The following is a 25,022-nucleotide window of genomic DNA, read 5'->3' on the forward strand; positions in this document are numbered from 1 at the left end:
ATCTTGCCTCTGTAATAAAATAATTACGACCATAAATACCCAATAGCGGACCACTGCATATTCCAGAATAGATTAACAGATTGATCGAATTAATAAACTTGTGGAGAGTCCAATAATTAAGCACACAGATAGCGAGATAACGAGAGAAAAGATTCATTATCTCGTTTATCGACTTTGTTACTAGGTATAAGTAATAGGGGCTTTTAATCGCTTGACTTGTAAGATGGACTTAATCTACCGATGATAAATAAATGGATAGTTTTTATACATATAGAGTGTAATTTTCAGTTGTATGAAAAAATTAAGGCTATTATTATTATTCTCAATTTTAATTTTAACAGTAGTTCTAAGTATACATAGAAATTGATATGATAGGACAAACTTAGACATACTTTGTTTCGCCACTTGCAAACAGACCCCTAAAAGATAGCAACGTACGCTCACGCAAGCGGCGGTAGATACGCAACTGTGCATGTGCATGTAGCTTTATACCGCTCATTTGTTACCAACTTCAAAAGCAAGTAGCCTGGTCGCTCAAGGCTTACCCCCGCTGGTAGAGGAAGTCGTTTCTAGACTTAGGCTGCGTCTCCAGTTAACAAACAGTGCAGCGATTATACGAGATTTGAAACCTCCGTTTACGTTGCGTATCGTCAACTGTCACTGTCAAAATGTAAGGCAAATTCATTGAGTATGAATGGTCCACCGAGTCCGCGTTGTTCTATGGGCAAAGTTAGTTCCAAAAGTGACATTTGTTTTTTCCATATGTTCGGTGGAATTTCACCAAAGCTAAACGGCAGACTAAGTAAGTAAGGTTACTAAATAAGTAACCTGTCATACGTCTGTCAGTTAGTACAAAATGTATTTTAATTTTTATTTAAATACGTTTAGCGTTTGGGCAAAGTGACCCTTAGGGTAGTTTCTAAAATAGTATCGAATCCTGTGATCGCACCTCAGTTTGTTGTCGACTGAGTTAGCGGCGTATCATATGCCCTTCCTCCTTAAATGTAGTGTTCACAGTATGCTAGTTCTGCGCTCACTGTGCTCATTAGCATCTCAGTTGTTGGCTGTCAGAATAGCGTAACCTAACCTAACCAACGTTAAAAACCCCTGAAATACAATACTAAAAGTCGCATTACTTTAATACGGTTGAACCGATTTTGATACAATGTGGCTAAGAACACTCTAGGTAACATAACGTAATATCACCCTAAAAACAAAACGAATCTGTTCAGCCATTTTGGAGTTACACTACCATAAACAGATATTTTAGATATTTTTTTTTTTTTTTTTTTTTTTTTTTTTTCCCTGGCAACCCTACGAACCGGGTGTCAAAAAAACCAGCTGATTTAATTTATTTTAATATTACTAAATTTAATGTCTAATTACGTTTAAAACTAGTGTTAACTTAAAGAATATAGTGTTATACAGCTGTGCAAATGAAGACAAGCCTTCAAACCCTGAAATAAAACACTTACGGGACTCGGATATTTGAAGCAGCGGCACCTGTCAAAGTTCGAATTAGCCAACGGATATCTATCAGGGGAGTGTTGAGTTCATTTTCTAGTAGCAAATAAACCATCAGTAAGAACGCACGCTGCTCATCATTTCTCCACCTTTAAAATACAGTGACATAGTAAAATCAACCTAATTAGCACCCACATAATGGTCGTTATCGAGCCGAATCAAAGTTGTTTACTACAAATTCGCCGGTAACCAGCCCGGCTGAGAACAAAAGAATTCTTATCTATCGTCGAGTGAAGTCGAGAAAACAAGTGTTGATTTCAAATAAAATTAAAGTAATGCAAGTGTGGACATTAATTTAAACAGTGTTAACTTATGGACTAACCAGTGCTTAAAAACGAAACCTAAAGAACTAAATACCTAATCAAAGTGTGTATGAACGCTAAGTGAATAACTATTATAAGAATTGACTTTGTGAACGTGTTGAACATTAAAATAGTGCGATATACCTACCTAACACTTTGGACTATCAAACGTAAATATAGTGTTTATGCAAAATGGAAGCGGAAAAGGAACTATTGCAAATTTTAGAAGATAAAATATCAATGTTACAAAAAGTGTTAGTTAATTTTAAGAAATGTCCTAAGGCTAGGCTTACGAAAGGTTACATTACCGTGAGACTACAAACTATTCAAGAATATTGGCGAGACTTTACGAATGCACATTTGGCCCTAACTAGAAAAGTACCTAAACAAAATAGACAAAATTACCCGTACTTTGCAAACGACGAGTACTACGAAGTTGAAGAATTATACTTGGGTTTACAAGCGGATTTGACTGACTTATTATCTGAGTGCTCGCCGCCAGCCACCAGCCGGCAGTCAGCAGGCGCAGCCAGCACCAACATGGAGGCCGCTGACGCGTCGCAGGTCAAGCTACCAAGGATACAGCTGCCTACATTCTCAGGGTCTTACGAAGAGTTCCCGGCCTTCAAGGATTTGTTTACATCATTAGTAGACAACAATGTTACACTTAGCAATGTCCAAAAGTTACACTATTTGAAGAGTAGCATCAAAGGAGAACCAGAGTCGTTACTGAAGCACATGCAAGTTGTAGAATGCAACTACGAACCAGCGTGGAAACTGTTACAAGAACGATACAACAATATGAGACTTATTACCAACTCTGTGTTGAAGCGATTATTTAACCAAAGGAAGATCTCTGCACCTACAGCTGACAACATTCGTTCACTGTTAGACACAACTAATGATTGTCTAAACAGCCTGAGAAACCTAAGCATATCAACTGATTCTTGGGATCCAGTCATCATATTTCTGGTCATTCAGAAGTTGGACCCAGAGTCACATCAAGAATGGGAACAATCAGCTTTCAATGGAAACAGCGCAGAACTACCTAAGTGGACGGAGTTATCAAGATTCTTAGAAACTAAATATCGAACACTGGAGCTAGTTAACCCACCACAGAGACAGAAGATAACACAGAGCCAAAACAGAGAAAGAGAATACAAAGTTCATGTTTCTACGGATACCAACAGTACCAATAACTATAACAACAAGGAGAAATGCTGCTCAATGTGCACAGAAAACCACACCTTATGTCATTGTAGAGAGTTCATATCAAAGGTGCCAAGAGAGAGATGCGAGTTCGTGAAAAACAATCAACTATGTTTTAATTGTTTGGCCCCAGGACATTCAGCTTTTAGATGTCGACTCAGAATGTTCTGCCGAGTATGTAAGAAGCGTCATCACACGCTACTGCATGAGACCTATCAACCAAACAATGTGGAATGTCACCATGATACAGCTACCAACGAGAACAACAACATCAATGAACCAGTCTCAGAGCTATCAACCAACATAGCAACCAACACGTCTACTGCGCTCCTGGCTACAGCCCTAGTACCAGTGAGAGATGAATCATCAGGACGTGTCACCATGTTAAGAGCACTAATCGACAATGGATCACAAGCAAGTTTTATTAGTGAGAGAGCCGCCCAGTTACTTAAGCTGAAGAGGATACCCTGCAATGGTACAATCACTGGCGTCGGCACAACAAAGACAACAGTCAAACACGTAGCTCAAATTGAGGTTCTTTCAAGCCAAGATAACAAATTCAGCCTCAAATTGAAAGTTTATGTAATGCCTACGCGTTTAACATCACAATTACCAACGAGAGTTATCTCTGAACGCACCTGGTCACACATCCATGGTATAGCTTTAGCTGACCCCGGCTTCAACCAACCTGGACCTGTAGACATGCTGCTGGGTGTAGAAGTGTGTGCCGCAATTATGAAAGGCGAGATTATCAAGGGTCCCCCAGGCACCCCTAGTGCTCAAAATACCAGCCTTGGGTGGATTCTCTTCGGGCACATCACTTCAGAGGAACACAGAGATGAATATACAGTAATGCACCATCAGATTGATCTGGAAATAAACAGTATGCTAAAACAAATGTGGGAATTGAATGATCATGAGCAAAAGATCCTAACCGCAGAAGAGAGAAGATGTGAAGAAATATATGAATCAAATCATTCCAGAACAGAAGATGGCAGGTACATTGTGAAGTTGCCTTTTAAAACAGAGAATAGATTATCAATACAGAATGGATCGAGAGACATAGCTCTGAGAAGTCTAAAGCAACTAGAGAGACGCTTCGAAAAGAATCAAAAGCTAAAGGAAGAATACACAAAAGTGATAGAAGAATATCTTGAGATGGAGCATATGGAAGAAGTACCTATAGAAGAAATCAACAAGCCAGCTGTATACTTACCGCATCATGCAGTTATGAAGGAAGAGAAAGAAACATCAAAATGTAGAGTGGTATTCAACGCCTCATGCAAGGGAACCAACAATACTTCCCTGAATGATGAACTGCTAGTTGGTCCACAACTACAAGAAGACATGCGAAGCATTATAATGAGATGGCGCATGCACAAAGTTTGCTTCGCCGCTGACGCAGTTAAAATGTACCGAATGATATTAATAACAGAGGAGGACAAAGATAATCAAAGAATCCTATGGCGTAAAAGTGGAACCGAACCTGTAAAAGATTATCGATTAAACAGAGTAACATTCGGAACGGCTTCAGCCCCTTACTTAGCCGTTAAAACTCTGCTTCAGCTAGCTAAAGATGAAGGCCACATTAACGAAGAAGCAGCTAAAATAATCAAAGAAGATTGTTTCATGGATGATATAGTATCTGGAAAGGAAACACTAGAAGACGCAATCAAAACAGCTAAAGATATAGAGAAGATATTACAGAAAGGAGGTTTCATATTACAGAAGTGGTGCTCAAATGACGTAGATTTCCTGAAACAATTCGAACCATCAAAGATTAGCACACATGTCAACATAAAATTTGGTATAGATGGCATCATAAAGACACTAGGCCTCATCTGGAACATGGGAGAAGATGTATTTCAATATCAAAACAGCTTACCTGCTACAGCGGAATCATACACGAAGAGAAGTATCCTGGCAGAAATACAGAAGTTGTTCGATCCTCTTGGATGGATTGCCCCGGCGATTATCCCTGCAAAGATACTCATGCAAAGATTATGGTTACAAAGAACTGGATGGGATGAAAACGTAGACGAAGAAACAAGAGAAGAGTGGATAGAACTTAGAGAGAAATTTCATGAGCTGGACCAAGTACAAGTAAAGAGATGGCATGAAACGACTGAAAGCAACAGAGATCATACATCTATACATGGTTTCTGTGATGCTTCCACCAAAGCCTATGCAGCAGTAGCATATCTCAGAGTAGAAGACAAAGAAGGAAATGTAACAATCAACATAATAGCCGCTAAAACTCGAGTAGCACCACTAAAACCAGTAACACTCCCTCGTCTGGAACTATGCGGTGCAGTACTGCTTGCAAAGATGCTGAAACAAATAAGAGCAGCCATGAGGATTTCTGAAAGTAAAGTTCATGCTTGGACAGACTCCACAATCGTACTGTCCTGGTTGTCTGGAGATCCAGCAAGATGGAACACCTTCGTGCGTAATCGAGTTGTAACTATTTTAGACGATGTTAAAAACAATTGGAATCATGTCCAGACTCACGAGAATCCAGCAGATGTAGCTACGAGAGGCATTGAAATAGCAGATTTAAAGCAACACAAACTATGGTGGAAGGGCCCACAGTGGCTAAGAGAGAAAGAAGTCATCTACAGCAAACCGGCATACCTGGAGACAAACCTGGAAAAAAGAGAAAAGATAAAGATTAATACAACAATAGTAAATGAAGATGAAAACATAGAGAAACAATTTGAAAACATGGAAGATTTAACACAACTCCTCATAGTCATCACACACTGCAGAAGATTCATGCGATACAAGAAAGATAACCTGAAAGAAAGACCTATAACTACAAAGGAACTGAATGAATCACTAAACGCATGCATAAAAATAGTTCAAAGAAATAATTTCGAAGAAGAAATAAACAGATTAAAGGAAAACCTTGAAGTCAAAAGGGAAAGCAAGTTGAGTTTACTAAAACCATACATGGATAATGAAGGAATAGTAAGAGTGGGTGGAAGACTGAGACACGCAAACATAGAAGAAGACAGAAAACACCCCATCATTATACCAAGTGAAGGTTACCTTATCACATTAATAATCACTGATGCACATGCAAAAACGTTACATGGAGGAATCCAACTTATGCTTGAGTACCTGAGATCAAAATATTGGATTCTGAAAGTAAAGAATTTAGTAAAAACGAAGATACGTAATTGCTTGATATGCGCCAAACAGAGAGCATTAGTAAGAAACCAGCTGATGGGAGACCTACCGACAGCCCGAGTCAACCCAGCCAGACCGTTCTATAATAGTGGAGTTGATTTCGCGGGTCCTTATCAAGTTCTAATGTCAAGAAGCAGAGGGGCGAAAACATGCAAGGCATATGTGGCACTGTTTATCTGTATGGCCACGAAAGCAATACACTTAGAACTTGTCGGAGATCTGACATCAGAGGCATACATAGGTGCATACAGGAGATTCATCTCAAGACGAGGCCGCTGCTCGCACCTATGGAGTGACCAGGGAAGAAACTTTATCGGCGCCGACAAGGAGTTAAAAACAGCATTGAAGGAGGCTAAACTCGATTTTGAAGGAGACATAGCAGAGACACTTGCCAAAGATGGAACTCAATGGCATTTCATTCCTGGATATAGCCCTCATATGGGAGGCTTATGGGAGGCGGGCGTCAAGTCCATGAAGTACCACATGAAAAGGATTCTGACCTCTCACCTCACGTTCGAAGAGATGTCTACACTCCTGTGTCAGATAGAAGCCTGTCTTAACTCCCGGCCTATATCTACAATTGAATCTGAATCTGAAACAATAACACTAACACCAGGCCATTTCCTGATCGGCGAAGCGCCTGTGACTGTTCCAAACCCAGACCTGAAGTCAGTGAAGGTTAGTCGACTGACACGTTGGCAACATTTACAGAAACTCCTATCAGACTTTTGGCAAATATGGCAGAGTGAATACCTCGCACGATTACAACAAAGACCAAAATGGCTAAAGAAAGTACAGGAATTTGAAAAAGGACAAATTCTACTTATAAAAACAGAAAACCTGCCACCTGGCAAATGGAGTCTCGGCCGCATCGTGGACAAGCACCCGGGCGCTGACGGAGTCACCAGAGTGTACAGTGTGAAGAGTGGTAACAGTGTAGTGCAAAGACCTATGAATAAATTGTGTTACTTACCTATAGACACTGCCACTTAAAACTTAACTATTTAATATTTTCAGTAGCTTTGTTTACCTAACTAATTCTAAATGAAATAAGTTGCATGATCAAATACTTAAGTTAAAATGTTCTTATTACCTAACGTTACTTATTGAAAAATGTAGTATTTACTTAATCAATCTTTAAGATACAGTCCACAGAGTTAAAATTCAGTTTAAATAAAAATGCATTGTAATTTGTAAGTAAAGAAGTATGTATTCAGTCAAGTAAAGGATCTATAATATCAATTCTATCTATTTAAGGCCATTAGCATTGTATAATCACTTTTTTAAAAGGGCCTTTAATAAATGCCCTTTGGGGGGCGGTATGTTGAGTTCATTTTCTAGTAGCAAATAAACCATCAGTAAGAACGCACGCTGCTCATCATTTCTCCACCTTTAAAATACAGTGACATAGTAAAATCAACCTAATTAGCACCCACAGGGAGTATTGTTAAAATTACATATTTTTACTAGTATTACTCATTTAAAATCATAATCACTAAATTATTTAATCATTATTCATTAGTTTGCTGCATACGTGAAATGTTTTTCACACTTCCTTAACCCACTTTTAGACTTTGTGATTTTCAAACTCTGTTGTTTTCATTTCTAATTTTCAAACTTTCTATTAGCTTTTGTATCCCTTATTCCCTATTATTACTATACCATAGTCTCCACCTACTTAATTGCTATTAGTATTAGTACTTCATTGAATAATGATCAAGTGATTGTTTTTTTTGGCTTAAAGTTTACATAATTCTAAGTCAATAATACCACTGAGTACCTATTCATTTAAGTAACATATTATGCATATTACTCCCTCCCCACCCATAGTTTGTGTTCATGACTACATTGTATATGATAACTAACAAATAAGTTACCTTTTGATCATTTTTACATAGACTTACAATATATCAAGTTTTGATTGGTTTGATCAAGTTATACCTAAAGAGGGTTATTTTGTATATATCTTGGATAAACATCCTCTCAATTCTACCTATCAACATACTAACGGGTAACCCCGGGTGGTTTCAGACATGTCGAGGATGACGACCCGGAAGGTGCAGAGCCGTGACCTGGAGATCCAGCTGAGGACAGCTTTGGAGGATCTCAAGGCATCTCGTGACCTCTCAAGCCAACTGATGGCAGAGCGGGAGGACAATGAAAAGGAATTTGATTCCCTTTTAAAAAAGAACTCGGACTTAAAGAATGACATAGCTGAAATGGACATCCAATACCAAGACTTGCAAGGCAAATGTGATGAGCTACAGATTGTACTTAGATCATACAAAGAGTGTCAGGATTTACATGAAGCTGCCTTGTCTAAGATCTATAGCCTAGAGCAGCAATTGGCTGAAGCACACGCAGAGATCCAGCAAATAAATGAAGCACATGCAAGCGAGGAAACAGATAAGACAATGGCATTGTACGATGAATTAGTCACCCTACACCCCACCCCTATGCCAACAATAGACCTCACAACTCCAAGAAAATCAACCAATATCACAGGTGCAAACAGGCTTAAAAAATATATTAAAATAAAGAAATATATCAGGAAGTCTGAGCGAGCATTGAAAAAGCATAAGACGCACCTTCCATTGACAAAGGATAGAGTGAGACTTCAACTACTGGTGAATAAATATGAACAAGAGATGTCAGACTACAACCAGAAGCTCGCAGACAACAACCAGGAGTGCGAGTTCAACATTGCCATGCTACAGTCTAGGCTGGCCACACTGAAGTCTGCCCTAGAACAGAGAACTCTGGAATACGAAAACCAGCTGCTGGTGCTGAGTAGTGTGGGCTTAGTTCGGGTTGAGATGCTGCCGGAGAAGTCTTCACCTGCTGAAGCCACCACCGCATCTCCGGAGGCCACCACCACCACCTCGGAGGCCACAAACAGCATCCCGCTGGCCACCACTGGACTCTCGGGGACCACCACCATCCTCCCGAGGGCCACCACCACCTCGGAGGCCAAAAACAGCATCCCGCTGGCCACCACTGGACTCTCGGGGACCACCACCATCCTCCCAAGGGCCACCACCACCTCGGAGGCCACAAACAGCATCCCGTTGGCCACCACTGGACTCTCGGGGATCACCACCAGACTCTCGGGGACCACCACCATCCTCCCGAGGGCCACCACCATCCTCCCGAGGGCCACCACCAGCCTCCCGACGGCCACGCCATCCTCAAGGGTCATCCAGAGTAAATCGGCTACAGCAGATGTTTTTCCGACCTCCAATAATAAATTACATAGGATACCCACCTATGCTCAGGCAGCTAGTAGAATAGTAGGTAATAAGCAGTTACCTAAGATGTCACCCACTTACTTGACAAGGCTTACTACTGATACAAGTAGTAGCAGTTCAGCCAAGGATTACAGCACAGTTGTATACTCCGATAGGCTTGGCAAGGATTTCGGGCACATGTTGGGTAATCATGTAACTGGAAATGTTGTTAATCATTGTTACCCAGAACTTTCATTCGCACAAATAGTACAACTGATTTCAGAGAGGTCGTACACCGAAAAAACTACTATATTAATTATGGTGGGAAATAGTTTAGGTGTGTCAAATTCTGATATAAATAGAAGTTTTGCTATATTAGAAAGCATTCCTGCAAAACATATATTTGTTTGTGCATTTCCTTATTCTTGCACACTGCCTGACAAATACAATTATATGACATGTAGCCTAAATAAAAATATGTACAATGCGTGTTATAAATCTGACTGTATCAATTTCTTTGATACTAATTTGTATGTAGATAATTTTAAGTTGACCTGGGACAGTTTATTTCTGTCCTTAAATCAGAAACGACGTTTATCTACAGAAGTAGCTCCTCTTATTAACTCAGTTATAAGCATTATAACGAAGAAAACTTGTGTCCCTATTGACACCGTCAGTAGTAATACTGAAAATAGTACAGTAGATTTAAATTAGATTTTCAGACAACGGGAGAGCATCATAGCGTTGATATAAAGATTGATTCAGTTCACTGCTCTCTCGGCTCAAAACTATCGAAGGACAAGACATTTAAGAATGAATTTAAATTGGTACATCAGAATATTCAGAGTATTTCTTCTAAATTGTTAGAAATAGAACTATTTTTGGAAAAATTTAACATTGATTGTTTATGTATCACAGAACATTGGTTAGACGAGAATAAAATGATGTTCCAATTAAAAAATTACAAACTTATAAGCTGTTTTAACAGAAATATCAACGAGCATGGTGGGTCACTTATATTTCTTAAAGAAAATTGTAAATGTAAAGAACGAAAGGATATAGTTGCTCTTTCTGTTAAACACCATATAGAAATTTCATGTGCAGAGCTTAATAAGTATATAATAGTATGTACCTACAGGCCACCTACTGGTGATTTTATTACCTTTGAGACTGTCATGGAGGATGTTCTAAGGTTAGCTTCCAATAGTAAAAAGGAAGTAATAGTGTGTGGTGACTTTAATGTTGACCTATTAGGTGACTCTCCTAATAGGTCGAAATTGTTGTTACTTTTTAAATCATTTAATCTTTTTAATGTTTTTCTGGAACCAACTAGAATTACACCCACGTCAGCCACTTGTCTAGATAACATATTCTGTAACTGTGAGTTTAAAGACAGTAGTGTGATAAATTGCCTGAGGTCAGACCACAGTGGGCAGACCATTACCTTAGTAAACACTGACAAGACAAATAAAACTAAGGTGAGATGCAGACCGATTACTACAAAGAAAATTGACAATTACTTGAAGAAACTAGACGAAAAACTTCCGAATGTTAAATTAGATTGCAATTCTAATGAGATGTATAGTAACTTGTTTAAGATAATAGCTGATGAGTTTGAGAGTAATTTTGAAACGAAGGAAGTTTTGATTGACAATAAAATTAAATTTTGTGACTGGGCTACAGAGGGTATTCGCAAAAGCAGGGCGACATTATATGATCTGTATGAGATGAAAACATTCATACTCCGACCTGACTTTCAATCTTATGTGAAGAAATATAGCAAGATGTATAAATGTGTCTGTCACTGTGCGAAGACAATTTTTATTAATAACAAGATTAAAGACTCTGCTAACAAATCTAAGGCCGTTTGGACTATTATTAATAACGAAACGGGGAAGAATCGAACACGCGAGACAAATTTATCTTTGAAGGTAGGCAATGACATTATAACATCGAATGATGCGGTGGCGAGGGTCTTTGAAGAGTTTTTTACGAACATTCCTTTAGAGACTACGTGTAACCTAGATTCTTCGGCTGCAGCAGCTGAAACCCTGACGAAGGAGAACGCACCTTCAACCGATAAGGAATTTAAATTCAGATATATTAATACATTAACTATTATAAAAACATTTAAGTCATTAAATATGAAGAAAACTGAAGACTTGTGGGGAATGTCAGTTAAATTTGTTCTTTCTATTATTAATAAAATCGCCCCAATTTTGGCTAACATCTTTAATAAATGTATCGCTGAAGGTGTGTTCCCAGATCTTATGAAATTTAGTAAAATTATACCTCTGTTCAAAAGTGGGGATATGGAGGACCCTGCAAATTTCAGGCCTGTCTCGGTTCTTCCAGTTTTGAGTAAAATATTTGAGAGGGTCATACTCAGTCAGATGCTTTTGCATTTCAATGATGCTCGATTGTTTCATAGCCAGCAGTATGGTTTTACAAAAGGCAAATCAACAGCCGATGCCGGTACTGCGTTGATTAAGCACATATTTGACGCCTGGGAAGACCATCACGATGCTATTGGAGTCTTCTGTGATCTGTCGAAGGCGTTTGATTGTGTAGACCATCAGACTTTAATTTCGAAACTTAGATACTATGGAATAGGAGGAAAGGCTTTAGATTTGATATCTTCATATTTAGACAAGAGACAACAAAGGGTCGATATTAACAATACTAAATCACAGGGGGCTCATGTAAAAATAGGCGTCCCTCAAGGATCTATTCTAGGACCATTTTTATTCCTCATTTATATTAATGACTTGCCTTTTATGGTTGAAAAATTGACTAATATAGTTTTATTTGCTGACGATACTTCTTTGCTTTTTAAAGTTAAAAGAAGAGAAAATAATTTTAATGAAATTAATTCAATTCTATCTGACATACACGATTGGTTTACCGTTAATAATCTTTTATTGAATTCTAAGAAAACGAAATGTATTAAATTTACACTGCCGAATGTTAGACAATGCGATACTAACATTATTCTAGATGGGAATAAATTGGACCTAGTTAATGATACTGTCTTTCTTGGGATGACTATAGATTCAAAGTTACAGTGGGGACCTCACATTGAAAAATTGTCTGGAAGGTTGAGCTCCGCAGCTTTTGCTGTACGGAAAATTAGACAGCTGACCGACGTTGAAACCGCCAGATTAGTTTACTTTAGTTATTTCCACAGCTTATTATCGTATGGCATTTTGCTTTGGGGTAGAGCAGCTGATATTGAAACTATATTTGTATTACAGAAAAGAGCCATCCGCTCTATATACAAACTTGGTTCCAGGGATTCATTGAGAGAACTATTTAAAGAAATTAACATCCTTACAGTTCCATGTCAGTTCATTTTTTCCAATTTAATGTATGTACGAAAGAATATTTCAACTTTTGATACAATTGGCAGTAATCATGACATTAATACTAGGAACAAGCATAAGCTGGCTTTTCCAGCGATGCGTCTGGCGAAAGTTAATAAATCGTTTTTAGGGTACTGTATTAAATTTTATAATAAGCTTCCAGCAGAAGTTGCTCAAATGCCAGAGAATAAGTTTAAGTGTTACATTAAAGAGAAACTCAGTAAAAAAGCTTATTATAAAATTGATGATTACTTAGAGGATGTTAATGCATGGCTGTGATAAGTAGTTAGCTCTGCTCATATTATTATAATAATAATTATTAAGCTTATATGTATTGTATACCAACTAGTTTTAAGTCTTTTTTTGAAAAGATGGCTCAGGAGTTTCTTGCCTCCGTTCTTCTCCTTAGACAGAAAGAGCCCCCCCTTATCCGAACGGAGAGTAATTTGTAAAAATTGACGTTCATCAGAAAATTTTATATTTGTACGATGAATAAAAAATTTTGAGTTTGAGTTTTGAGTTTGATACACAGCACGTTAAACTCGGTGGGCGGTAAACTGTTTGCCGACTGGAGACTCAGGCTAAGACTGCATTCTCGTGGGTAATTTGAGACTCTGTGTGTCATTCTCTTTGAAGCCTTTAGCTTTGGTGAAGCGCAGTTTTCTGAAATAGCAGTTCCGCTTTGTATTTCTTAGCTTGATGAAGTATAGTTTCAACAGCTTTGAATGGTTCAAAATGTATAATTTTAGTAAACATTATGTTGCCGCTATACGGGTTCGTTATCGAAGTAGATCAACGTCACTATATCGCTATTCGCCATGTCGCATGACCACGTGTAGCGGCCGCTGAAACTATTTTGAATTTAATATATGACACATAATTGCAATAAGTAGAGGTATAATAATATATTAGGTATGTTCTTACTTAAGTATTTATAAAATGGACCTGAAACGGGTTCTTAGTACCTTTTATACCTACCTTATACTACTTTAATATTCATTAAAACGTAACATGGCTTAAGAAAATGTGGTCTGTAAACTCCTTGCATTTAATTAATTAAGCAAGTCATCTATTTTGCATTCAATTTTTACCCCGAGCTTGGAAGGCTGCACTCAACCTAAATAAAAAATGTGACTTTCTATTTACAAGCAGGAAAAACTTAGTATACCTACGATTTAAATACTCTCTATTTTCTTATCATATTCGATAACAAACACAAGAGCTAACAAGGCTTTGTCATCGTAGTTTTTTTGTTAGTCAAATTAACGTTAGCATCGCAAACTTACTTTGACAACGATTTTTGGATTCAAAATGTGTTAAATATGACACTAATTATTACTTCGAATGTTATTGCGTTTTTATTTCGCGATAGGGCCCCAGCTCAGGCTGTTTTTAACAGCATGCGGAGTTGATCACGCACGCGGATTTGCCTCGCACGCGTTCATACAAGTATTCAATCCACATCGACATCCCGCGAGCGTAATGAAATCCGCATGCTGTTAAAATCAGCCTCAGGCCTAGATGTTTCGATTGTTTAAATTTTATGACGTATTAAAATGTTTTCTCTCTTTCTTTCAGTAGCTAACAGCCCAGGGTGCGCTGAAAAATTATCAGGAACGGTGATACGTCACTCAGGGAGCCTTCATTCCGGCACCCCCTAAGGTATTATAAATAACAAATGCATTTATTATTTTCACCTTTCATATGAAAATTCCCGAACGGAGCGCAACGCATCCATCACGTTCAGTATTGAAATCAATCAGTGTCGACAATAAATTATTTCCACCCACCGCGCGCAGCGGAGCTTTGTGCGAGCTTAGATTAACAATATGCGAATAAGATGGAGTGTTATGACAAATGAAACGTCTCGTAACACCATACATCCACCGCTGAGCTTTTATTTTGAATTAGTTCGGTTATTTGTGACTTTATTCATTGGTACAATACTTATCATTGGGTTTAATTTTATAAAGGTTTGACAGTAAACAAAACGCGGACAGTGTTTTGCTTAGTTTTTGTATGTGACACAGCATCTTGTCCGTATATTGTTAATCTAAGACCGGCACCACGCCGCGCAGCTTTGTGCGAGCAATCTTACAGCAAGCGCGTGAGTTAAGGTGTAGTCTGAATTAATCATGAGCTACGCTTTTCAAAATGTATTTTCGGTGTAAGTAAGTAGGTAAGTTCGGCGTGTTGTTTTAGTAAATTTACCAATGACGGGTGTTACGGTGTTGGTTACTAGATAATCGTGGTTTCTAGCTATTAGTAATCAATTTCTGACTTTTCATTTGAAAAATAACAGTAATGAAATACTACAACAATATAATTTGAAACTGATGATTTTTCATGCGCCTATCTATAAGTCTATATCCAAAACTTCTTATTACTAAAACGATGGTTGTTTAATCTTTAATTAAAATGACAATTTGTATAAGTACCTAATCACATTTTTTCCGTGGATATGCTAGACAATGAGTTATTATATTATGAGAGTTTTTGCTAAGCTGAGATTAGATAGGTGGCACTATTAAGTATAGGTAATTAGAAGATCGTTGTTCCATTGTAGTAAGTAATTGCTAATCCGTCATAGACTTGCGTGATCGATGGATATAAAAATAATAATTAAAAAAATTAAAAAACCGACTTCAAAAAACCACTATTTTAATAATTTTTAATTTTTAATCAAAAGTAAGATACAAATGATACCAAAAAGTCCTACTAATCAATACGAATCATTCAAGCCTAAACACGAGGTAGTTGCTATATACCGTTGAGGAGTTCCCTTGACTGCCTTCCGTTTCCATCATCAGATCAGCTCAAGGTCACCATCATATTTTTTTGTTAAAAGAACTATATTTACGTTCTAAATTTCATTAGAATCGGTTACTAGGTGCCCAAAATGGAAATTCATACCCTGTTTTTACCCCTTTACCCACCCTTGGGGGTGAACTAAAATTCTGAAAAAAAAATGGGACCACCTGGGAGCTCAATGCAATACAACAAAAAAAGAATTTTCAAAATCGGTCCATAAACGGCGGAGTAATCGGTGAACATACATAAAAAAAAATATAAAAAAAAAAAGATCCCGACGAATTGAGAACCTCCTCCTTTTTTTGAAGTCGGTTAAAAAGGTTTTTTACGTGATGTTTTGTTTTTATTTTTTTCCAAAAATCTTGTTTTGTTTAAATAAATATTTAAATTTTATAAAAATTTGGCCAGTTCTTATTGAAAATAATACTTAAGTTTATTGATAAGCTTATTGTAAAACTGTTTGTGTGTATGTACTGGTACAGTTATACATAAGTATATGAATAATTTTGGTAGTGAAATTTTATCCCAGTAAAATGTACAAAAAATTTAATTATAAAAATCCAATAAAGATACCTTTACGGTGATATTAAATCGTTCGTTTGAAATGAAAATAGCCGCAAACTGATCCTGACCAAATGAAGAATTTTTAATAAAATAAGAGTGGAAATCCCTTTTTATTTTTAGTGCTAAAGTAATAACTCCTTTGAGATATAACCTCAAAGTTTTTATAACTAATTAATCCCTAGGTAATGAAAAGGCGTGTTGAGAGGCAATTAAACTAATTACTAACAGATTACTGACATCTCGCTGTTGTTTTACTATTGTGACGTGCTTTATAAAGAAACGTAGGTATAATACATCGATAAGCCAAGATTTCGTACTACTTACCAACCGCTAGAGTTAAAATGCAAAGAAAACAAAATGGTATAAAAAAGAAGTTTATCAAAACATAACATTATAAAAACTACTGACCTAAAATGATGGCTCTTCAGAGCTTATGTCCCGCATCAAAAACATAACCCTTTAATCGATAGAAAAGAAAAACATTTAATTGGTTAAAATCATACAGTTGAAAACACGGCCGTCGTATTTCAACTACAAAGTTTAAAACTCACCGAACATTCGCGAGCGTGTGCCGCCGACTCTTCAGATACCGTCCATGATACTTCTGCAGCTCCCCGATGCTGCCCTGCTCCGCCTGCATCCTGGGCAGCGGCAGCGCCAACTCCTCAACCCCTTCTGGAGACGCGCTCACCGCCCCGGACCCTCGCTTCCTACTCTTATACTTTCTCGCCGCCGACGACACGCATATCTTCACCGAAGACGGACTTCCAAAGCTGTACTTTTTGCCCGAACTCCTGGATGAAGTAAAGACGGTATCGGTGGAGCTTTTAGTGGACTTGTAGGAGGGGGTGAGGGTGGCGTCTGTGGCGTCTTCTAGTGGCCAGTCGGAGTCGTCTTCCTCCTCGATGCCGGGCAGCGGGGACTGCTGACCGAGCGGCCGCGGGGAGTTCACCACTGGTTCTGGGGCCACTGGAACAGAGGTCAGAGGTTTAGGTTAAGTGGGGTTGTAAAAAAGGGAAGTAATAAAAAGCTTTGTGTTTTTTAGTACTTATAAGTAATTTTGTAATATACCTTATGTCGTGAGTTGTTCAACTATTTGCTTGTCTCTTAGTCTTATTGCTTATAGCCACGTGCCTACCGATTTATATACAGTTATCTTAGGAATAATTTGACAGTATCACAACTATTCGGCAGATAACTTTTATCTCGCCATTCCGCAAGAAAACACAAATTATATTCACAGTAGTACCTATCTATCCACCCATGTATCTAGAATCTAGATTTTTCAGGCAGATCCTTTAATAAATATCCCTCATTTTGTATTTAAATACGTATTCTATAATACTTTGTTATTCGGGCCTCGTTTAGCGCCTTCCAAGCATTTAATAATTCTTAATTGCCCGCCTCCGAGAAACACTACAGACAGAATATTAAATGAGATTCTAATGATGAAAAATACGCTTTCCTTTACGTGGCGAGAGAAAAAAACAAAATTGCTATTCAAAAAGTTTCATTGAAAATACAAAATTATCATATTTTTAATTGATGAATGCGGTTGCTACTAAGTAACCTTTACACTGCGACCGATGAAATTAGGAAAAGTACTTAGAAGACATGTTACTAGACATTACCTGTAGGTAAAGAGAGATCTGACTAATAATGTTTGGTGAAACGTGAATTCAAACTAAATACCTACCTACTGTATATTCCCTGCAGTACGTTGGCAAACTTTCATGGATAAGGATGACAGTTGAGTGAGCTTATGGCGAGCTTCGACAAAGTTGTTGAGCTTAAAATACTACGATACACTTTAACTGTCCGGCAATGTCAGCGAACTATAATACACTCACGAGCAATGAATAAGTTCCAGTGTCAATAGCGCCAATTTACTCGGAAAAGCCTATATAGCTTAATGAAGCCTTCTGCACCATTGAAGTACATTTGATATTTTCTACAAACTTTATTACATATATTATTTTGTTTAAATTTTAAATTGAATGCTTAAAAAAGGGAACTACGTGGTTGTATTTTTAAAGTGGAACTTTTAAAACGTATAGTTAGATGGACAGTAGTGTCTACACCTGTCCCATCATCACTGATAAAATAGCAATAAGGTTTGCCGTAATGCGTCCTCTGATTAAATATTAAACTTAAGGGTTAAATCAATATATCGACAATCGTGTACAAAGCTTTGTTACATTCGCCGTCAGGATTTCATAAAGGGTTTTCATTGTTTATTGGGAAAAGGGCTTGTTTAGAATAAAGTAATACAATTATGAAAGGTTCATTAGCATTCAAGTTCTCCGTTTTAGATTGTTTTTTATTTTATCCATCCAATAAAGACGCAGCATACGATAAATAAAACAATAACAATTGAAATGCAAAAGGTGTTTCAGAAAATCATAATCCAAACGAAGGAATGATTCTAAAGGCACTGAAACTTTTAAGTACTGAAGATTAAATCTCGCAGCTTTTACGGGTGAACTTTCAGACGTGTCTGTTTCTAAATTTTACCTATTGTTACCGTCAAAGCTCACCATAAACTTTACAAAATCACTCGCAAACAACTTCTCCGAGTTTCATTTAAATACATGGGTGGATTTCAACAAGTCCTAAAAAATCTTCATTTCCGTGGACTTTTTTATCTTTAGGTTTTTTATATTGAAAAAGCGCTTTTATTAAAGTTTTTGTTAATGTTAGTGTTCTTACTTAATGGCTATCAGATAAGTTAAAAACTTAACGAGATACAGATGATCAAAAATTTCGTGCCACGGCGATGACACATGCGTTCACGGAAATGAAATAAGCGTCCACGGCAATGAAAAAAACATCCACGGCAATGAAACTAACGTCCACGGCAATGAAAGAACTGTGCTATGGATATGAAAGAATCAATCCACTGCAATAAAAAAAAAACTGTGAGGGAAACGCAAACTTAGACAGATTATGTATGGTACAAATATTTGGATAGATATTGAAACGAAAGAAAGAACGACAGTATGTATAAAATAATAAAGAATGTAGTATGGAATTCTTTAAGTAGTATTATGAGGTTCGTATTGCAACTTATAAAAACGAAATGTTTAATTTCACATTAATATCGAAATATAATTAACCTTACCTAGTATAACATCTATATTTTCATAAAGTATAATATTATACATGTTGCCAGTGATGACCTACGGTGCCGAGACGTAGTCTTTAGGCCTCTTAAATAGGCTCGGAGTCACCCAGCAAGCTATGGAAAGGGCTATGCTCGGAGTATCTCTACGTGATCGAATCAGAAATGAAGAGATCCGTAGATGAACCAAAGTAACCGACATGGCCTATCGAGTCAAATGGCAGAAATGGCAGTGGGCCGGACACATTGCTCGAAGGACTGATGGTCAGTGGAGCAGAAGAGTCCTCAAGTGGAGACCACGTACCGGCCGCGGGGAAGCACTGGATGCGGGCCGCCTCCGATCGCACAAGGTGGAAATCATTGGGGGAGGCCTATGTTCAGCAGTGGACGTCCTATGGCTGAGATGATGATGATAATGATGATGATAATATTATAAAGTAAACGAACTGTTAATTTTAAAATATATTATGATGTGACATGATCTGTGCTGAATTACAAATCACCGAACAAACCACCAAAAGCACGAAAACCTATATATAGATAGGTGCAGTTAGGTGCACATGTTCGTCAACAGCGAAGTGGGGCGCAGCATGTGCACTTAACCGCTCCTCCTCGCTTTCCTTGTTATCGCACCTATCTTAAGGTTTTGGTGCTAGGGGTTTTGATGGTGTTGTGGATGTTGATGGATTTTACACAGATTACGTGATATGATAGAATATTTTATGAGCTCTATGCTAAATGAAAGTATATTTTAATTGATATAATAATATGAAATGTATTTTATCATCATCAGCCTATAATCATCCACTGCTGGACATATGTCTCTCCCAAGGAGCGCCACAACACTCGGTCCTCAGCCTTCCAAATCCAGCTACTACCGGCTACCTGCCTAAGCTTGCACATTTTGACAGCTATGTCGGTAACCTTAGTCCTGTGACGATAATAATACTTATTTTGTGATTGTTATTAATGATAAATTATACATTTAGTTTTTATACATCGCGATACGCGCCCGTTTTATCGAACAGCAAAAAAAGGTAATTTGATAAGTCCTGTAGGTAATTTCAGTGATCGGTATTATTAACTGTATTACAAAAGATGGTAAATATATTTTTATTTGCCTAATCGTACATACCATGGCGATGAAAACATATGTCACGGAAATGAATAACCTGGCCACGGAAATGAATAACCTGGCCACGGAAATGAATAACCAGGCCACGGCAATGAATACATATTATTTTACAAGACATGGCGATGAAATTTTTTTCATTGCCGCGACTTTTTTTTCATTGCCATAGCAAATTTTGGCCACGGAAACCACGGAAATGAAAGCATGGCGATGAAAATCAAGCCATTAAATATAAATAACAAAAAATGTATTTACTATTCGAAGAAACAAACACTTTATAAGATGAATATTTTCAAAATGCTTTCTTTTGAATGCTTACTCAAGAAGACAAACTTAATTTTATAGAAGTTATATCTATCCACGGCGATGAAAGAAAAAATGTCCAGTAACCAAAAACAAATATAATTTTCACTATAGCGCGAAAACGTGGACACCTGTGTACCTCTTTCCACGTCGAGTAGTTAGGCAACACTTGCAAAAAACGATTATCGCACCGAGGGGGGGACCCAAGTTCATAGATAAAACAATATCATTGATCATGTTTAGGTCACGGCGATGAAATGTAGTTCTGGGACACATGAATTTTCACTTACCGTTCGTTATATTCTTTATTTATTTGAATAAATCTATTTCGTAACAATACTTTAACTATTAATGTATCAAATGAAACTAAGTTTAAATCTAAACACTCAATATTTTTTCATCAGTGAAGAATAATACAAAACGAGATGACCTGGGGACAAACACGGCAATGAAAGATTTGGAGGTTTAATATTTTTTTGTAAAGTATCCATTAATCCTATTGATAAAATATTTAGTGCTTCATATAGATTACTATTCCACATAACCGGAAAAAAATATTAGAAAATTAGAACTTTGTTTTTTAGTACCGATTTCATTGATGCCACGCAAATTTTGGCCGCGGGAAATTCACCCACATGCCTCGGTAAATGTTGTCTTACGCGAGTATTGCTGTGTAGCTTGAATTTGAATTGCTTTTGCTGGAGGGAAAACTGCAAGGAACGACCGGTGTATTTTCTGAACGTATTGTACAGTAATGCACATACAAAATGTAACACTATGCTCAATGTATTGTTCTATATGATTCTGTAAAAAAATTGCAGGCTTGCAGACGAAGTCAATCGAAAAACATGAGCTTTTCATATAATTGGTCTCACTTATTTTACCTGCGTTCCCTTTCACTGACAAATTTCAACCTTGTATAAAGACTGGCTTTCACTGTACTACTATCGAACGTTCTGCCCGTAGCATTGCTCGCATTCTACTCGTATTGATGTTGACAGGAAATGCAAATTATGTTTGGAAAATACTTTTATATTGCATTCAGTAACGGAAGTGAAATAACTGAAAAAAAAAAACACACACACTCACGCCTTGTACTAATGTACTCCCTTACGGGGTAGGCAGAGGTGCATTGCTGCACCCACTTTTCGCCAGAGTGTTATGTTAGTCCCAATGTAATAGGGGGCGGGCCTATTGCCAATATTGAAATAACTGACTGTATAATTACTGTATTTTTATGAGATGACGAGATCCATTTTACGCCACCACGGCTTTGATAGCTTATCTATTATTTACACTATTTAAGCACCGATGCCTTCATCCATCCACAGCACCTCTTCTTCCTCAGGGGTTAAACGGGATACTAACCCAATCTTTTCATCTTCTTACACTTAAACCACTTTTGTAGATCCATGTCGGTTCCACTGTAGCACAGTTCGAGTAATATTATCTTTCTCCCGACGTCCGAGCCACAGAGCAGTTGTAATGAAACAATAACAGAAAGATGTGCTGTGAGAATATTGCCACAAAGAGACCATTCTCTGTACAGGATGTTTTCTTGGGAAAGAAAGAAGGAAAAATCGTTATCTAATAAAATTAATTACAGTATTTCAGACGGGAGTACAATAGCTCGTTGGAGTTCATGAAAGGCCTCGAGTGACGGCTCAACTGTAACTTATTCCCGCGAATTCAAAAATACCCTGTTTAGTATTTATTTATTTTAGTAAGAGCTATCTAAATTGCACCTGAAGGCCTAGTACGGGGCACAGGACGCGCACGTCAAGACGTGACAAACGTTGGCCGATCGACGTGTGTTAGCGCGACGCAAGATTTTTGTCACGACTTGTTTACCGCGTCTTGCTTCCCGTGTTAGGCCTCCAGCTGCCAGACTAAATTATCACTATGTGATAAAATCGATTTACTGACACAACTTTCAGTTGAAAAGAAGCACAATTTACTATGAACAGATACCATGAATTACAGGCAAAAGCAAAAGGCAGCCTGGCTATTAATGATAGGATTGGGAGCCATCGCAGGTAAATAATCGCCTAGCTCTTAATTACGGTAGCCGTGTCTAGTGAATAAGAAAACTACACACTTCTTTGTATGGTTCTCAGGCAAACAAACATTAGTTCAATTACAGGAAAATATTGGTATTTTATTTTACTTCACTGCTGAAATACACACAATAAAAAGGTTCCACTGAGAAAATCACCGAATTTCTCCTAAACGGAAAATGCTAGCTCAAAGACGCCTTCTGCAACATTGAAGTACGTACATTTAACAGAGCATCAGAATATTTTCTTCAATTTTTTTTCGATATGTTTTAAAAAAATTGGGGTCATTTGGTGTAGGCATTTTGTGAGTGAAACCTTTTCATTGCCCGTGAGTGTATATATATATTCAAGAGAAATGAAAAGGTTTTACCCACAAAATGACACCAAACGACCGATATTTTATTTTAAATTTTTTACCTTTCTTTTTTTTATGTTCTTTTCAATGTACTTCAATATTATGTATAGACGGGGACATTAAGGTAGTCAATTCCGTTTAGGGGTAATTTGGTGCTATTGTAACTGGAACTTTTCCTAACTCGTGAGTGTATATAAATGAGAAACCAACCCAATAGACACATGACTGGGAAATGCAGACAAACGTTTTCACACACTGCTAGTCCCTTCAATAAGACGGAACTATCTGCCATTAGTTTCGGTGTAATTTCCTGCCGCTACGTGAGATATCCACCGACATTAACGCCTTATATTTATGACCACACATCGGAGGAATAAACGAGCCGACGATAACAATGATCTTAGTGTTTGCGCAAAATCACTTTTGTAAGCATTTGTTGCTCCATCTTTTTTGTAGGTGGAATAACGTATTTCTCAATATTTTTAGCAAAATCATCGATTACATCATATTTCAGCGCATTTTTTGATGTCAGTAAATGTTTAGTTGGGTCCATTTTGACAAAGATACCATCACACTGTTAGCCATTACCAACACATTGAGAAATGGCCCAATCTAATCGTCTAGGGATGGCTTGCACCAAATATTAAACTAATTTAAATCTATAGCACTTTTGTATACTGTCAAAGAAAGACCGCGGTAGATTTAAAGTGATTTAATATTTGGTGCAAGCCATACCAGGAATTGGCAGGTCTTGAATTAATGGCGCAATAGTGCTCCATTACTTGATTTACTAGTTAATGGTTGTTTTGTTACCAAGTTCACTTAGCTCGGTTAAAACAAGATTTGTTAGACGAAAGTACAGCCACTAATGGCATTGTCTCGAACCGTATCAGTTTATACAGAGAGGAAAACTCAGATGGAGAACAACAACAATACAATTCAGTTACCTATAATATATAGGTAAAATTAACGGATTGAAAGACTTGCCAGTTATGGATATATGTGGATGTCTTATTAATATTATTTCGTTATTTTTTGACGATAAAATTAAATGTTACTTTCTATAAGTAATGACATAATTTATACCTCTGACTTGTGCCAGTATACCTATCCGTTCAAGTATACCGGCACGTGTATGGCCGGCATAAAGAGAGACTCAACATAAAATTGCCTTGAAGCATACCTCACACATTCCTAGACAAATAAGGGCGGTTATTGATCCACAATTTCGTCAATATTTGAGTGATCGCTAACACACCCTGCATAATGGAATTTCGCTGCCACAGTCACATTGGTATTCGGTAAAAGGTTACATTCGATACTGTCAGCAGATAATGGATTTAATGCTAATGATATGGTAAATGATAGTTTGCACTAATTGAAAATTCATTGAATGGTGAAATTAGGGTGACAAAACTGTGTTGGGGCGTTTTATGGGCGAGGCCATTTACCTTCACTCGTTATTATTCATTACACCTACATAAAGCAGCAATAAAATAAAATTAAGTAGGCACAGAATATAGGTAGTTACATAATTTTACAATTATTATAGTTTTTTATTGCGTAAATATAAATACAAGAGTAAAAAGGGTGGACTTAATGCTATAAGCATTTTCTGACAGTTTTAAATTATTACATTTATAACCGTATACAAAATACTAACTACTGACTAGTAGTTAGCTGTGGCTTGAAAGGATGTTATGCCAAAGCAAACCACAGATTACGATGATGTTATTACGGGGCCGAGTGCAACAGGTAATTAGAATCAGAACGTTAAATTGAGCTACGAGTTTGTAGCTGTGGGCACATCGAGCATGAAATAGGCTTAATGAATCACCACCGAAACAACGATAGGTATAATGA

At 37.5% G+C, this 25,022-nt stretch overlaps 2 protein-coding genes across 4 annotated transcripts in view; one reads left to right on the top strand and one right to left on the bottom strand.

The window, feature by feature from the left end:
- The window catches only part of LOC119690398 (cAMP-specific 3',5'-cyclic phosphodiesterase-like), a 168,686-nt gene that overhangs the window by 120,129 nt on the left and 23,535 nt on the right, over positions 1-25,022 (bottom strand). Inside the window, exons 1-2 of one of the 3 annotated variants that reach the window (XM_048629259.1) lie at positions 22,116-22,385; positions 16,743-17,160 (exon numbers count right to left, since the gene is read on the bottom strand). In XM_048629259.1, coding sequence (XP_048485216.1) covers positions 16,743-17,160; positions 22,116-22,161 — 464 coding nt within the window. In that variant the 5' untranslated portion in view covers positions 22,162-22,385. Of the gene's footprint in view, positions 1-16,742; positions 17,161-22,115; positions 22,386-25,022 lie in introns of those variants that run through there. The other 2 variants (XM_048629258.1, XR_007267601.1) reach the window with 2 other exon arrangements.
- Positions 1,586-4,730, top strand: LOC125490331. The gene is made up of 2 exons (XM_048629257.1): positions 1,586-4,069; positions 4,531-4,730. Exons 1-2 carry the CDS (start codon positions 2,019-2,021, stop codon positions 4,586-4,588), a joined length of 2,109 nt encoding a protein of 702 aa, XP_048485214.1. The 5' UTR covers positions 1,586-2,018; the 3' UTR covers positions 4,589-4,730.

This window comes from Plutella xylostella, chromosome 22 (genome assembly GCF_932276165.1).
Source record: "Plutella xylostella chromosome 22, ilPluXylo3.1, whole genome shotgun sequence".
In the NCBI taxonomy this organism is placed as follows: Eukaryota; Metazoa; Arthropoda; class Insecta; order Lepidoptera; family Plutellidae; genus Plutella; species Plutella xylostella.